This window comes from Schistocerca serialis, chromosome 1 (assembly GCF_023864345.2).
Source record: "Schistocerca serialis cubense isolate TAMUIC-IGC-003099 chromosome 1, iqSchSeri2.2, whole genome shotgun sequence".
Lineage (NCBI taxonomy): Eukaryota > Metazoa > Arthropoda > Insecta > Orthoptera > Acrididae > Schistocerca > Schistocerca serialis.
Window position 1 is genome coordinate 418,862,690 of NC_064638.1, and position 17,807 is coordinate 418,880,496.

At 43.3% G+C, this 17,807-nt stretch overlaps 1 protein-coding gene across 1 annotated transcript in view; it reads right to left on the minus strand.

The window, feature by feature from the left end:
• The window catches only part of LOC126472000 (serine-rich adhesin for platelets), a 154,086-nt gene that overhangs the window by 17,087 nt on the left and 119,192 nt on the right, over nucleotides 1-17,807 (minus strand). The window contains exons 3-5 of the mRNA XM_050099903.1: nucleotides 17,594-17,660; nucleotides 10,843-10,914; nucleotides 2,332-2,508 (exon numbers count right to left, since the gene is read on the minus strand). Of these exons, the coding sequence (XP_049955860.1) occupies nucleotides 2,332-2,508; nucleotides 10,843-10,914; nucleotides 17,594-17,651 (307 nt within the window). The 5' untranslated portion in view covers nucleotides 17,652-17,660. The remainder of the gene's footprint in view (nucleotides 1-2,331; nucleotides 2,509-10,842; nucleotides 10,915-17,593; nucleotides 17,661-17,807) is intronic.

Here is a 17,807-nt window from a genome sequence, read left to right on the forward strand (position 1 = left end):
TAGCATAATTTCTAAATTCATTCGTACCAGAAGATAGTTCCACACATTTCAGTTCGTCATGAGAATAAACCTGTTGTAAACATTGCACTATGTCTTCTTCCGCGTTTGCTGGAACCTCATTGGATTTCCTTTTCACCTGGGACTGCAGCCAATCTGTCTCGAGTACTGTCAAGTACGATAATAAGGGTACGTTTTGTGCTGTGCGTTACGCGCACATCGACTTTGCGATAAGACGGGACAACAGCTTTACCGGGCATGTAACTTGGACAGCTCTGGCCGGTCAGCTGGTACAGATAGCGTGCAGTGACGTGGCCAACTGCAGTTCACACGTTAAAAGAGACGAGCAGAGGAGCAATACAGCTTTTAGTGTCATTTAATTTTTAAGCACAATGAAATAATGCACTGCAAATCTCCCACAATACGCTCCTTAGATGACTAGACGAAACGCGCAACAAATTGTCGTGTTTAGCTAACGTATTATTGTGATTAAAAACAAGAATGATGAAAATTCCCGACTTAACCATATGGTAATTTTTCTGCACAAGCTATGTGTAACGTAGGGAGTACTGAAGGATTTCACCGTATAGTTAAATATTAAGGCCATTGAAGGTATTATTACAGTCAGTCGTCTGGGAATCTCTTAGCTCCTTCCTTATCCGAATCCGAGAAATACATTTCAGTTCTGGAAGTGTCACCCGCTACGTTGATAACGAGCCTATCAACAATAGAATCCACGAAGCCAACCAGGCGCAGCATTTCCTCTTTTTGTTATGACGAGCAGTTCTATATCCCGCCAGCGTTCGGCTGCGACGCGTGAAAAAGCTGCTTGCGTTAGTTCCTGTACTTCTGGCAGTTTAACAATCTTGTTACTTCTCGGGCCAAATCCCGCAACTTAGCTCCAGATCAGTTCTATTGGGTTCATATTGTAATAGCACAATAGCAAACGTAAAAATGTAGCGTTTGTATAACGTGCTCGATGCTGTGAAAATGATTGTTTTTCATGTGTCTGTGATACTTATCTACCCCTGTAGTATAAGACGATGGACTTAGTCCAAATAAAGAGGATTAGGTTTTTCATTTTGCCTTAAAATTTTTCTTGATTTAAACAAATTTTATGAACAATATTCCAAAAAAATCTATTGTTAAGAATTTGAACTTGAAACGGAATCAGCAATTTTGCATCCATATGTAACTGGAAACAAGACGACGTGCATTATTCGTAAAAAATGATGATGAGTTTTATAATTACGAGATGTAGGTATTTCAAATTGAAGAGAAAAAATGATGCTGGGGAGTTTAGATCAAACGCACGAATAACCACTTTCGATTTACATGCCAATACACTACCGACTGCGCTTTACGTTCAAAATGAGATTGTTATCAAATGTATAGTATACGCTGGGAAAACTTCAAAGCCGATTATCTCTGTGAATTTATGAAGCCGATTATCTCTGTGAATTTATGAAAAACATTAAGAACAGCCTATTTCTCGGCATTTTTTAACCGTGCTCCACGCGCTTGTTTCGCTGCGGAACAGAAAGCGGCCTCGGCCATTTTCATACTGTGCATTAACAGCGCGACAATCAGAGCACAACGATGCAGAGGCTATGACTATACACGATTTTTGAAATAAAAAGTACGTAGCAAAAGTGTGGTTACGAAAAACGTTGATGGCTTTTAATACATTTGAATATCTTAAAGTTTCATTTAACGTAACTTGATAATAAGATATCTAGTACCTAAGTAGGACCTACCTCCAAGTGCGTAAGAACACCAGTGTATGTGTGATACGGCTTCTGACCAATCTTCGCGTTTGTATTTGTTTACATCAGGTTTATTCTTATGATAAACGGATTATAGTCCGCTTTCTCGCAATTAATTAAAGTAAGTAATTGATGCCAAATTTGGTTGCACCGGTATATTCAGCTGAGTTCCAGTATAAAAGCACGTTTTTCTTATTTAAATTAATTTGGGAAATTTCAAAAACTGAGGACAAAAAATAAGAAATTAATGACAGTTGTTGTCCTCGATCAGGAACTGAGGATAAAGCATGAAAATTGAGGACTGGACCCAGAAAATGATGACTTTAGTTTAATGATTAAAAGCATAACGAGAGATTTGGGTTGCTGTGCCGTTGGATGTTGGCGGTGGTGGAGGGGGAGGATATCGGAGAAACCGATGGTAGTAAAAAAGAGGTAAAGTCATTTTTCAATTCTCGCCTAGAGCGGCAAAACACCTAACAACGGGCCTGTGGTCAAGATATCAGCATTAAAAGCCTCTGAGTGTGCGAAGTTCAAGTTCTGATTGTGTCGTAGGATGGGTGGGACTCACCGCAGTGGTAGTCGGGGCAGCACTGTCCAGACCGCTGTACTGCACGACAGCCAGGGCTCATGGGACAGGCCATGGGCGAGCACACGAAGTCTGGCGGCATGCACACACACCGCTCGCACGCGTTCGCCGACGCCAGCGAGTCGCCCGCGCGGTACAGCACGTCGTCCACCACGCACACTGCAACATGTGGAAGGTGCTATGTTGCTTGTGATGCAAATAAAACAAACACCTAAGTAAGTAATCAGCGCTCAAGAGGCCTCAGATCAGACAGCTCAGGTTCACATGTGACACGTACGACATTTTTTTTTTTTTTTTTTTTTTTTAACTACCGTCCTAGGGAGCTCTGTTACTGAATTAATCTGGTATTTCACTTGCAGAAGAAGATGGATACGGTTTATCTCCTCGTTGATATCAAAATAATTAGGGATAGTGTTCTAGCTAAGCTGGAGGAGGTTCAAATGGCTCTGAGCACTATGGGACTTAACATCTGTGGTCATCAGTCCCCTAGAACTTAGAACTACTTAAACCTAACGAACCTAAGGACATCACACACATCCATGCCCGAGGCGGGATTCGAACCTGCGACCGTAGCAGTCCCCGGTTCCGGACTGAGCGCCTAGAAAAGCTGGAGGAGGATGGGAGAAAATAGGGTGGATACGAACTACTCAGTTGATAAAAACATCTAAGAAGAGTCTATAAATGTCCGAATACTGCAACATACCGAACAGGTAGAAGAGCGCGTGCATATATTTGAGGTAGATGAGTCCTCTGCACTTTGGAGAATGACAAATGTATGCGAGAGTTTTCAATTCGTTTTAACTCTTTTGTTTGAATCGGCTCACCCTACAGTTTTGTTACTAACACTCTTACATAATCTGGTCCGGTACCATAAAATTAAAAGATAACAGCAGAAAGATAATCACTCATCCAGAACAAATTATGCAGTAGTGAAATGGACAAATTGCACTCATTGAAATGTGTTTCATGCAAACTTAAATGGTATCGCTAGATTAAAAATATCTTTTGAATAAAAATTTTTGCAACTAATGCTCATTATTATACACATTGGCTGAGAAAAAAATAGTGAAGCACCCAGAAAACACGGTCGGATGTCAATGTAACTTCGTACACGTACACTCCATCGGCGGGTGAGTACGTAATTAGAATTTCAATTCTCTGTGACAGTTAGAATTGCAACCAGAGTACATTACTGTTGTTCATGTTTAGTGTTGTTGCCAGGCCTGGTAAGTTAGATAGGGGTGTGTGAATAGTGTCAGATCTCAGCGGTCATTGTGAAGGACAAGTAGATGTTCTCAGTGGTCATTGTGAAGGACAAGTAGATGACGAGTACTCGAATGAGATAGCGTTATTAGCCTATCTGCGGCTCTCCGTATGGCCGGATGGTCGAACTGAGAAATATGCAGATTTGTGGGGCATTCGGATGCGACAGTGGCCGACGTTACATTGCACGGGAAAGTGCAGGCAGGCGTACTCGTCGTCAAGGTTCCGGTCGTCCATGCCTGACCACCAGAGAGAAACCGAGCGAGGTGGCGCAGTGGTTAGACACTGGACTCGCATTCGGGAGGACGACGGTTGAATCCCGCGTCCGGCCATCTTGATTTAGGTTTTCCGTGATTTTCCTAAATCACTCCGGGCAAATGCCGGGATGGTTCCTCTGAAAGGGCACGGCCGACTTCCTTCCCTAAACCGATGAGACCGATGACCACGCTGTCTGGTCTCCTTCCCCAAACAACCAACCAACCAACCAACCAGAGAGAAGGATCACCCTACTGCCAGCCGATATGGCCGAGCGGTTCTAGGCGCTTCAGTCTGGAACCGCGAGACCGCTACGGTCGCAGGTTCGAATCCTGCCTCGGGCATGGATGTGTGTGATGTCCTTAGGTTAGTTAGGTTTAACTAGTTCTAAGTTCTAGGGGACTAATGACCTCAGCAGTTGAGTCCATAGTGCTCAGAGCCTTGATGCCTCAGAACATGTCCTACCAACCGATCCCTTCTTCTAGTCAAGTTGTGCCACAAACTCCTCTTCTCCCCAACTCTATTCAATACCACCTCATCAGTTATGAGATCTACCAATCTAATCTTCAGCATTCTTCTGTAGCACCACATTTCGAAAGCTTCTATTCTCTTCTTGTCTAAACTATATATCGTCCATGTTTCACTTCCATACATGGCTACACTCCATACAAATACTTTCAGAAAGGACTAAAAATGGTTCTGAGCACTATGGGACTTAACATCTGTGGTCATCAGTCCCCTAGAACTTAGAACTACTTAAACCTAACCAACCTAAGGACATCACACACATCCATGCCTGAGGCAGGATTCGAACCTGCGACCGTAGCAATCGCGCGGCTCCGGACTGAGCGCCTGAGCCGCTAGACCACCGCGGCCGGCAGAAAGGACTTCCTGACGCTTGCATCTACACTCGACGTTAACAAATTTCTCTTCTTCAGAAACGCTTTCCTTGCCATTGCCAGTCTACATTTTATATCCTCTCTACTTCGACCATCATCAGTTATTTTGCTCCCCAAATAGCAAAACTCCTTTACTACTTTAAGTGTCTCATTTCCTAATCTAATTCCCGCAGCATCACCCAACTTAATTCGACTACATTCCATTATCCTCGTATTACTTTTGTTGATGTTCGTCTTATACCCTCCTTTCAAGACACTGTCCATTCCGTTCAACTGCTCTTCAAAGTCCTTTGCTGTCTCTGACAGAATTACAATGTCATCGGCGAACCTCAAAGTTTTTATTTCTTCTCCATGGATTTTAATACCTACTCCGAACTTTTCTTTCGTTTCTTTTACTGCTTGCTCAGTGTACAGATTGAATAACATCGGGAAGAGGCTACAACCCTGTCTCACTCCCTTCCCAACCACTGCTTCCCTTTCATGTCCCTCGACTCTTATAACTGCCATCTGCTTTCTGTACAAATTGTAAATAGCCTTTCGCTCCCTGTATTTTACCCCTGCCGCCTTCAGAATTTGAAAGAGAGTAGTCTAGTCAACATTGTCAAAGGCTTTCTCTAAGTCTACAAATGCTAGAAACGTAGGTTTGCCTTTCCTTAATCTTCCTTCTAAAATCAGCAGGGTCAGTATTGCCTCACGTGTTCCAACATTTTTACGGAATCCAAACTGATCTTCCCCGAGGGCGGCTTCTACCAGTTTTTCCATTCGTCTGTAAAGAATTCGCGTTAGTATTTTGCAGCCGTGACTTATTAAACTGATAGTTCGGTAATTTTCACATCCGTCAACATCTGCTTTCTTTGGGATTGGAATTGTTATATTCTTCTTGAAGTCTGAGGGAATATCGCCTGTCTCATACATCTTGCTCACCAGATGGTAGAGTTTTGTCAGGACTGGCTCTCCCAAGGCTGTCAGCAGTTCTGATGGAATGTTGTCTGCTCCCGGGGCCTTGTTTCGACTGTGGTCTTTCAGTGCTCTGTCAAACTCTTCACGCAGTATCATATCTCCCATTTCATCTTCATCTACCTCCTCTTCCATTTCTATAATATTGCCCTCAAGTACATCGCCCTTGTATAAACCCTCTATATACTCCTTCCACCTTTCTGCTTTCCCTTCTTTGCTTACAACTGGGTTTCCATCTGAGCCCTTGATATTCATACAAGTGGTTCTCTTTTCTCCAAAGGTCTGTTTAATTTTCCTGTAGGCAGTATCTATCTTACCCCTAGTGAGATAAGCCTCTACATCCTTAGATTTGTCCTCCAGCCATCCCTGCTTAGCCATTCTGCACTTCCTGTCGATCTCATTTTTGAGACGTTTGTATTCCTTTTTGCCTGCTTCACTTGCTGCATTTTTGTATTTTCTCCTTTCATCAATTAAATTCAGTATCTCTTCTGTTACCCAAGGATTTCTACTAGCCCTCGTCTTTTTACCTACTTGATCCTCTGCTGCCTTCACTATTGCATTCCTCAAAGCTACCCATTCTTCTTCTACTGTATTTCTTTCCTCCATTCCTGCCAATTGTTCCCTTATGCTCTCCCTGAAACACTGTACAACCACTGGTTCTTTCAGTTTATCCAGGAGCCATCTCCTTTAATTCCCACCTTTTTGCAGTTACTTCAGTTTTAATCTACAGTTCATAACCAATAGATTGTGGTCAGAGTCCACATCTGCTCCTGGAAATGTCTTACAATTTAAAACCTGGTTCCTAAATCTCTGTCTTACCATTATACAATCTATCTGATACCTTTTAGTATCTCCAGGGTTCTTCCATGTATACAACCTTCTCTCATGGTTCTGGAACCAAGTGTTAGCTATGAATAAGTTATGCTCTGTGCAAAATTCTACCAGGCGGCTTCCTCTTTCATTTCTTAGCGTCTAGAACCGCTCGGCCACACCGGCCGGCTGACAGTATCGTGGTGCAATTTTTCAACAAGACAATGCTCAGTCACATTGGGCACGCGTCTCTGTATAGTGAATGCGTGATCGTGAGGTACCCTACGGCCACTAAGATCCCAAGATCTCTCTCCAATACAACATGTGTGGGACCAGCTCGGACGTCAGATCCTTCCCTGTCCCAGTGCGCAGGATATCAAGGAACAATTACAAAAGTTTTGGGCGAGTTTGCCAGGAAAGAGGATACAGTAGCTTCATGGCAACCTTCCAAACCGAATTAGTGAATGCATCCAGGTGTAGTGTGGTATTGATAAGCGAGCTCACTAGCAATTTCTTTCTAAATTTTACTCGATATTGTAATCATTGAAATTGCATCACATATCTCCTCTGTTCGTAAAGTTTTGTTTCGTCCTCCCCTTCTGCGTGCTTCACTTTTTCGTCAGGGTGTGTACTTTCTTTTCTTTAAACACATTTTAGTCATCCTTGTCGCAATGTTCAAGATCGTGGTATATATTTTGTAAAGTTTCGTAATGAAAACAAAATAGTGATCTTTAGCTCAACATTGCTACAAGCCTGTTGCAGGGAGTGGCCATAAGAAAATCGCAGGTTGCTGTTTGTTGCAAAATTTAGATACTGGCGGTGAGGGCAGTTTTTGGTATACTGCGGAGTTCGAGTGGGAAGTTCCTTTGAATACATTACAAAAAATTCCCAGCCCATCCATTTCCCGTTACAGCTTGTCTCTAATGCTGTCTTCATCGACGGGACGTTAAAGCCTGATCTTCCTTCCGCTCGCTACAAAATCACATTGTGAGTGTGTATCTGTATTTTTCCCACATTGTTTGTTATCACAGTAGTCATATGAGGTGTTGACATCGGCAAACACGTAAGTCAAGACGTTAAATTTGTGCGCTCTCTAGGAAGCAGTTTCAGTTCTATTAATAGGTTGCGAAACGTACAAAACTCATGTAAACAAATTCTTATACCAGGAACAGGTGAAACTTTGCCCGTTTCATCAATTTGTAGACAAAAATTTTAGTTGGACATTCGTTTGCTATAAGGCTTATCAGAACGCGTCAACATAGGGTACATAGCCCTTTCTTTATGTCCATACAGGGTGTGGAGATGATGCTTAAAGGCATTTGACATTTAATGTTATACGTAAGGGTTATCGTGGCTCGTTGTAGACGCAGTGATTTTTTACCTCACCTTCTCGGGTTCGACACTTACTTTCCTGTTGTCGCCGTTAGGTATTACGCCGCGCGAGTATCTAGAGGGGCCAGTGAAATTAGAACTTCCTCGAGTGTTTTCCGGGTACCCGGTGATAGAACCCCGACCAATGCCAACCGTAGGATGAACGATCTTTATACACAGTACAACCTGTAGATGTTTAAACGTGGGCTCTAGACATCGTAGGACTTCCTGGTTACCGAGCGAGGTGGCGCAGTGGTTAGCACACTGGACTCGCATTCGGGAGGACGACGGTTCGATCCCGTCTCCAGCCATCCTGATTTAGGTTTTCCGTGATTTCCCTAAATCGTTTCAGGCAAATGCCGGGATGGTTCCTTTGAAAGGGCACGGCCGATTTCCTTCCCAATCCTTCCCTAACCCGAGCTTGCGCTCCGTCTCTAATGACCTCGTTGTCGACGGGACGTTAAACACTAACCACCACCACCACTTCCCGGTTTGGAGTCTGAGTTTTAAGCGCCCTGTGGGTCCTCACTGTAAACCACTTGCTGAAACATGGGAATGGCATCGTATAATTTTTCAGGTTTTATACTATCCTCGACATTTGGTATGGCAGTTGTAAGACACTGACATGAGCAACGAGACTAATATACTCATTATGTTCCTCATCGTCCGAGTGACAGCTTCCGTCAGTGGCCAAGGAAAATATCGCAGCTGTTTTTGCTGACTTTGTTTGCCTCTGGTAATTCGGGGAAGTCTTATCGATCCTACATAACGCGAAGGCTCCAGGGTCGTTTTGAGTCAACGGCGGCACCTGGTCGATCGATGTGTCAAGCGGCCGCCGCTCACGTAAACAACACCGCACCGGAGACAAGCCACTTCCTCTTTTTTTCCCCGAAACATTGCAGAAACTACAGCAAACTATGGCTTAAATTTTAGTGTCCTCGAATCCCTTTCCCCTCGCTTACTTCTGTCGAAACTAACGACAACGAGATTCAAGGCACATAAAAGATTAATTTTTATTAGTTGAAGTCGTCACTAAAATAGCTTGACGGTCTGGAAAGTGGCTAAAATGTACACGAAAATCTTTCACTCTCAGGTGTCTTCTATTTATTACGGCATTTGAAACTCAGCATTTAACACCACTGTATTCCTTTGTCTTTCAGTTTTTACTTTCTCGTAATTGAGACCAACTCTCACATATTTTGAGAAGGACGAAATGATTCCGCCCCAGACGGTGCTTGCTATATTCTGTATTTGCTGTTGACCAATTTCAGCTCTTATGCCACTGTCAAGCGGTTAATAATGCTTGGCTGGGGAATAATTTCGCTTTTTTAAAAAGGACATTACATTCGCCACTGACTTATTTATTTCGCGGTTGCAATTTCTACAGTCAACGGCGAATATGACGTCCTTTAAAAAATCTACGTGACTGTGAACCCAGAACACGAGAAGCTGATCAATAATTCAGTTGCTTTTCTTCTTTCAGGTAACTCAGCGATATAAAGCAGCATCGTTTCGTTCAGTCACAATACTACTGACGTGAGTAATCTGTTACTTTCTATCTATGAAGAAACCTTTCTACCTTAGTGCCGCAGTCATTCGTGCTTCATTTGAGGAATGTTCTTCTTGAACATTAGTTTTTGACAGTTTTTGTGGAAAACGAGCTACGGTAAAAACTACTGACTTCCGCTGCTCATAGAGAACAAATTCTTCAAAGGGATAACCACACATCTACTTAATTACTGAAAACACTTGTGTTTCCTAGCAAATTTCGGGAAGATATGCAAAAATTCCGTGAGGAGGCAGAGCAAAAATGGTGATTCGATTGAGAAATTCCTTATAATGTAAAACCGAAACAAGAGCTCTAAGAAATTTGCGTTGTCACTAAACAAAAAGCTACTTCATGGAGTTATGTTTTTGTAAGGTAGGATGCATTACGGAGCATGCCTTCCACCCCACTTGCATAAAGCGCATTAGAGAGAATGCCGCTCGTACTGCTTAAGGTTGATTTGGATATACGTCCCAAAAATAATAACGCAAACAAAAGTAGCTTCCAAATATGCAACTAAATCACAGAATCTAAGAAACCGAGAGAAGTTTGCAGTAAAATATTAGCATACAATACGTGACTTTTATTAGTATGTTGTGTTCCAGTTACAATCCTACAAAAAATAACGTAGAGAAAAGGTGTCTCAGAGTAATACCAGGAAAAATTTTGTTTTTCTGTAATTATAAATACTGTTTTGATGTTAAATTCTCAGTGAAGAAAATAAAAGTTAAGGATTAATGTACCAAATATAAAGATATAGAAATCTTAATACAGAAAGATTAATACTGCAGTAAAATAAAAAGCAGCTCTAAAAGTAGGTGAAAAAAAGCTACATGAAGGTATAGAGGAAAGCTATGGTAGCAGCACGAAAGATAGCGAATGACTCAGCTATCTGACAATGACCTAATGAAAAAAAAAAAATGTGGGCAGAAGAAGGCACAATAAATTCGTCGTAAAAATCGAAAGAGGAACTACTGTTTTAAATCATATCTTGAAAATACCGCAATGCGTAATGCCTTTCTTCTAGTTTCCAAGTGGAATGGCGAATCAGTTATGATTGGCCTCGTGTTTGACAAGAGTGAAATTTGAGTTACTGTTCGATAACCTAGTCAACAAATCGCTTCTAGCGGGTGTCGAGTTGTTTTCAGCAACGTTCCTGCTTCCTTACTCTGTGTTTAACAATGAAAACCTGTGGAAGAGACAGCCGGGAGATACAGTCCTAATTTCGCTCTTATTGTTTATTTTAGATATTGGGGCTTGATGCATCGGTTTATTACTAGACATACGTCAGATTGATTACATCACTTTCTCTGGTAGATTGTTTAGGAATGTACACGTGCAGGATGCTAAATAACGGCAGTCATATTCTGACAGTAAGTCGTATTTACTTACCGCTTTGTTCATTGTCGTATGTTGTATTCTGTACACCGTACCCAAACGTGTTCTCATCCTTGTTGATGGGAACTGAAACATAGAAAATATGAACTATTAAGTTTCAAAATGAACTGAAAACACATAGGCTAGACTGGGAGAAAAAAAAAATAAACAGTTACTAACACTATTTTTGTTACAACAAAAACAAACTTGCTAGTCCTTTCTAACAATCACAGCTGCAGATTGTTGTTGTTGCTGTTGTGTTTGGTCCTCAGTCCGAAGACTAGTTTGATGGAGCATTCCCCCTCCACCCCACCTTACACCCAGTAGTCTATCCTATGCAAGCTTCTTCATCTCTGAATAATTACTGTAACCTACATCCATAAGAACCTGAACCTGCTTACTGTAGTCATGCCTAGATCTCCTCTACAATTTTTATCTCCCCCCCCCCCCTCTTTCATAGACATACGTCTCTCTTTTACCAAACTGACTATTCCTTGAAGCCCCAAGGTGTGTCCTATCAAACGGTTCGTTTTTTTTTTCGTCAAGCTGTGCTATGAATTTCTTTTCTCTCCATTTCGATTCAGTACCTCCTCATCAGTTATTCGATGTACCCATCTAACTCTTATAGCACCACCATTCAGAAGCTTCTATGCTCTTCTGGTCTGAACCGCTTATTTTCCACGTTTCGCTTCAGTACAAGGCTACATGCCAGAAAAATAACTTCAGAACAGACTTAGTACGACTTAAATTTATATTAGAGATTAACAGATTCCTCTTTTTCAGTAATACTTTCTTTGCTGTTGCTTGTCTGCATATTGTACCGTCTATACTTAGTTCATCATTAGGTATTTTGCTGCCCAAATAGCAGCATCCATCTGCTAATTTTAGTGTCTTATTTCCTAATCTAATTCCCTCGGTAGCGCCTAATTTAATTCACTATATACCATTACCCTTGTTTCACTTTTGTTGATTTTCATCTATAGCCTATTTTCAAGATACTGTATATTTCGTTCAGTTGCCGTTCCAAGTCTTTTGCTGTCTCTGACAAAATTACAGTGTCATCGGTAATCTCAAAGTTTTCATTTCTTATCCCTGACTTTTTATTTCTTCTCCGAATTTCACCTTGGTTTCCGTTACTTCTTGTTCACTGTACGTGAGTCCGCCCCTGGTAGCTGAGTGGCCAGCGCGACGGAATGTCATACCTAACGATCTGTCTGCTTTCGGCAACGGTGGGGCGAGGACGTACGCTGCGTCCCGGCGTGCGCGACCGTGAGCGCTTGCTTGTGTTTACCTGCTCGCGGCGCGAGTTGTATTTGTTCCAAGTTCAGTGCGACTATGGCACACACATGGCGCCACGATACGATCAGATTACGTTACAACCAGATCATGCGCGTCCTCGAGCCTATGAAATAGAACAGTTCATACGCGACGATCTACGTTTAGATCCGTCGACTGTCGTCGGAATACATTTTTCTATAATGGCGAGCGTCGTTTATGTTAAAATGATCAGTGCAGAGGTCTGCGCGACAGCGGCGTCTAAATACGCGAAGTCTCTCAGATTTAAACATTCTGACGGGCATATCGGTGCAGTGGCGGTGGATCATGCAGGCATGGGCCTGAGAACTTTAAGGGTTTTTGAGCTCCCCTTCGAGGCCCCAGAGGAAGTTATCAAGGACGCCTTCCGACCATGTGGCAATGACATCAGCCACGTTGCAGAAAAATGGCAAACTTTTTCGTCATATAAGGTCTATAATGGTGTGCGCCAAATTAAACTTGAGCTCAAGAAACATGTGCTGTCCTATTTGAACATCGGTGGCTGTCGGGCAATCATAATGTACGACGGTCAACTGAGTATCTGTTCCAGATGTGGGCAGGACGGCCATGTTCGATCGGGCTGCTTACAACGTAGACTTACGCAGACACCAGTGGGAGACTAGGTTTCGCCGACGGGGACGACAATCCTGCCCCTCATCTACGCTCAGACGACGATGCGCACCATAGATGAGGAAGAAACGGGCGGGCGGGCACATCCATCGACGTCAGAAGGACCAAGGGACGAAGAGGGAGGATCCCCGATGCCGACGCAGATGTCGCCCCCTCCACACCAACAACAGCAGTAACAGTCCCACAGAATCCAGACGCAACATAACATTCAGGACGCGATGGACGTGGACGCGAACATTGTCCCGATCGCGGCTTTCCTAGCGGAAGGTGATACGACGCTGGATTACATCCCACATTCGGATACGGATGTCCACATTCGAAAGCAACGTTCGTTTCAACGACAAGCAACGTCGGCGGACCCCTTCTGACGATTGCCTCCTACGCACGGCTGGTCAAGAAGGCGACATTTGGTCAGATGGCATGGATGCTGCGCCTGCTGAGGATCTAAGTGGTGTAGACGGTTCGTTTGCCTATACCACGAGTGCCCAGTTACTTCTTGCACCACAGATGCAGCAAGTCGCGTCGATGGATGGCGCTTAAGCACTAAAAGCATTTTTTTATTTTCCTACAGGCAGCATCTATCTTCCCCTAGCCATGCCTGTTTCCACAGCTTAGGATTTGTCCTAGTCATTCCTGCGTAGCCATTTCTCATTTCCTGTGTTTCATTTTTTAGACGTATGTACTGTCTTTCGGTTAGTTGATTTGCAACATTTCCACATTTCCTTTTTTCATGTACATTTCTGACGTCGTCAGCGTGGGGGCGATCTGTAGAATTATGAACACTGAATAAATTTTCAGCTGCCAAGATCGCTAAAATCATTTAGTCATATAGATTACCGATTTCAGCAAATCTCTGTTGCCAACAGCATACGTAATCATATCCAAGATTTGCATTATATGGAATAACAACATACGTACGTTGACATTATTACACAATTTCTCCTTCACTACAGTAAGTGGTGCTATACGATGTATGTCCATGGTCCGTCTTTCATTCCATTTCCCCAGTCCATGTTCTCTATTTTTTCCTTCTCTTCCTTTTCCTACTATGGAATTCCAGTCCCCACCCACAATTAAAGATACTCCTCCCTTAACTATCTGAATAATTTCGTTTATCTCATCATACATTCTTTGAATTTCTTCATCATCTGTGGTTCTAATTGGCATATAAACTTGTACGATTATGGTAGGTGTTGGCTTCGAACCTATATTGGCTGCGATACTGTGTTCACAGTGCTGCTCATGGTAGCATGCCCTGATTCCTATTTCCTTATTCATTATTAAGCCTACTCCTTCAGTATCCCTATTTAACTTCATGTTGATAACCTGTAGTGACCTGACCAGCAGTCCTTCCTACCACCACACTTAACTAATTTGCACTGTATCTAATTACAACCAATCCATTTTCCTTTTTAAATCCTCCAACTTCCCTGCCCGATTTAAGGGATCTAACATTCAACGCTCCGACCCTTAGAATCCCAGTTTTATTTTTCCTGATGACGACATCATCCTGAATAGACGCCATTCGGAAATCCAAATGGGAAACTATTTGACCTCCGGAATGCCATCATAATTTAACCGTACAATAGAGCTGCATACCCACGGCTTTTCGCAGTACCTATGTGGCAAGGGTAAATTGGCTAATGTTGTCCCTGCAACTACTGAAATGGCTGCTGCACGTCTTCAGGAGCCACGACCTAGTCTGGCCTCCCTACAGGTACTCCTGCCGCTGTAGTTGCACCTACAGTTCGGCTATCTGTATCGCTGAGGCACGCAAGCCTCTCCACCAACGGTCTTACGGGACCAAACTGCTAAGGTCATCGGTCCATAAGTCTACACACTACTTAATCTAACTTACGCTAAGGACAAAACACACACACACACACACACACACACACACACACACACACACACACATTGCCGAGGGAGGACTCGAACCTTCGATTGGGGGGTCCGTGCGAACCGTGACAACGCGCCAAAGACCACGCGGCTAATGCCACCTCCAACAGGACCAAGACTGGCACTGCGATTCAGACCAACCGCCGAGCTGCTTAAAATACAATAAAGTATTCTTTCATTTGTAAACATTTCTTGCCATAACATCGACGGCGGCTCGTGCAGTTAAAAATTTTCGATAGCAAGATACGACCATACATAAACAGAATCCCGCGCAGAGGTCGTGTCCGCATGTTGCAAATTAGCTCGTTAGTGACTTTCGTACAGAAACTTTAGGTAGCCGGAACACTTAGTGAAAACGGTCTAGCACACAATTCTCATCTGCCATTTGACAGTAAATTTCAAGAACAGCGCACCCTTCGATGCAGAGTGAAAAATTCGTTGCGGAAGCTCGTTAGCGGTTTACGAGAAGTCTCTTCAGTAATAGGGCCACAAGTCTGAAAGGTAATCGCATTCGTGATAGGAGGGCAAAGAAGATCTGCGTACCTCTTTAACAGCTACCATCCAGTTCGGAATGGGCTGGCCAAATTTCAAGGATTTGACTTGACAGACCAAACGAATACCTGTCGTTGAAATTTTCTCATACCTAACAGTAACATTTTTAGCTCACAGGACGTAGGAATTGTATCTTATACGGGTAGATTTATAATATTGCGTTCTTGTTAAGATGATAACAAACGGCAGACTGTAGTTGGCCAACAGCTAGTTGCAGACGTTCTGAATTAGCTTACTTCACACCTCATTCAACGAACTCATTTCTGTGTTGCACAAACATCATGTAGCTCCACCTCACTCCCGGATTCATCCATGCATGCATGTACCTATCCCGGGAGGCTTTCTGATATTCACGATGAACACGCCACGGAGTATTACTCACAGTCTGCCAGAAACGTGATTTGCTATTAGTGTCTCTTCGGCAACTGTAACGGGATAACTTTCTAAGCAGAAGCCAGCTCTTCTCCAGATGTACCTACAGTGCAGTTATTTAGTTTGAACAGCGCATTTCTTTACCAGAAATGACCCTGTTGCCTTCCCTGGATCTGTGAACTGACTTACCTAGTGCCGGCCGGAGTGGCAGTGCGGTTCTAGGCGCTACAGTCTGGAACCGAGCGACCGCTACGGTCGCAGGTTCGAATCCTGCCTCGGGCATGGATGTGTGTGATGTCCTTAGGTTAGTTAGGTTTAATTAGTTCTAACTTCTAGGCGACTGATGACCTCAGAAGTTAAGTCGCATAGTGCTCAGAGCCACTTGAATCATTTTTTTGACTTACCTAGTCTCAGGAGGGACAAGAGTTTAACGTGGACTCCGAACCACGATGGACATGGGCGTTTTTCGCACAACCAAATCATTGTTACACTTGAAGAAAGCGATAAGTGATATAAGAAATCTGGCTCATTACTGAACCCAGGACCTTTTGATTTGATGCCTGACACTTATTATATTAAACTACCAACCATCTTTGCAGCACTGCTAACAACCCTGGACCTTTGGCGCTATGAACGAGTGTCAAACGAGTGTCCATACGCCTTGGCTTGTGCCCAAGATTGTTTAATCTTTTTCTCATGATCGCTACACATGTATGATGGAGGAAGCAGGATAGTCGTACAGCCTCCCTCAAATACCAGTTCCTTATCCAGGAAGGGTAAGCGAGAAGAGCGTCGCTTTTCTTACAGTGATTCCTGTTTATGTTCCCTGAGCATCTCAGCTGCATATTCGTATGGGCTATACGAGCTGCTACGGTCGTAGCAACCCGTCCCGGAATTGCTAAGATGCCTCCAGTCGGACATACTTGGTAATGACTGTCAACGCTCGAATAGTACTGGTAACAATAGCATCCTGTATAATATTTCTTTTACAGATGCACTGCACTTATCCAAAGCCCTTTTTTCGAAGACTGCGATTCATCTTCCAGACTATTGATTTTGTGTTCGTCCCATTTCATATCGCTTTTTAGTATTAGCCCTACGATGTGACGGGCTCGGCGTTGCAGCTCGGACGTCGGAGCTTTCAAAAAACAGTCAGCTGTACCTTCTTCAGTACAAAATTCAGATAATGACTGTGATCTGCGCCTGTAAATTTGTAAGCAACTGTTGGCTAAAATCAGAGATGCAAACTACATTAAACATCTTTGGATGCACTATGAAGCCATCTTTCCCTTCAGTGGTTACGTGAGTAAACAGAACTTCGGTAACTGGACTAGCGTCCACTGAAGGGTACGAAAGTTACCGTATAGTGTGTAGCACTTGTCTGAGAGTTTGCGAGGTGCTGCTGTCACTGTATTTCTGGACCTTAGGTTAACATGTCAGAAGCGTTGGTGACTCCAAGACGCAATACATGTTCACATCTCGTCATCCAGCACACCTAGTTTCACAGGATGGAGTCATCTCGAAACCTGCCGGACAGTGTATGGCAGTAGTGAAACGTTTGTTTAGGGATTCTGTGGTTCCAAGGAATGCTAACGTCACTTACCCGTCAGACTGGTCTCCAGACCTTCCAGTCTGTGACTTTATGTGGAATCTGAAGAGGATCGTGTACCGGACTAAGAATTCGGGCGCAGTTCAAGTTACAAATTGAAGCAGAAATGACTTACGTCCTAGATGACACAGTGCCCATTATGCAAAACCTGCAGGAACGACTTAGTTAACGTATGTGACAAAGTGGACGGCATTGGTCTGATGTAATTTTTGAAAACTGATGCCTAATGCAGTTTTCAGTTCTGCGTGACATATTTTGAACCTAGAATAAAGTTTTGTAACGTACCTTAAATTTTTAAAAATATTTTAAATATTTCGTTTCTTTGCGTCTTAGTGCACGAGATACTGATATTTGATAGTGTCAGGGTGTTTAACAATAGAGACTATTTACCTGATGCGGCGAGAGTGACAGCGGCGAGTACCGACACCAGAAGCCTCAGTGGCGCCATTCCTGACACCTGCAACAAGAGAGGAAGGCGTAGCTTGAATCACTGCTCCTGCGCACGAAATCATGCCCTCTGGCTAGGAGGGCAGCAGCAAGTCGTGACCGGTGCGGAGTGCTACGACTGCGTAAACTGGTGTGCAGTATTATGAAATCGCCAATA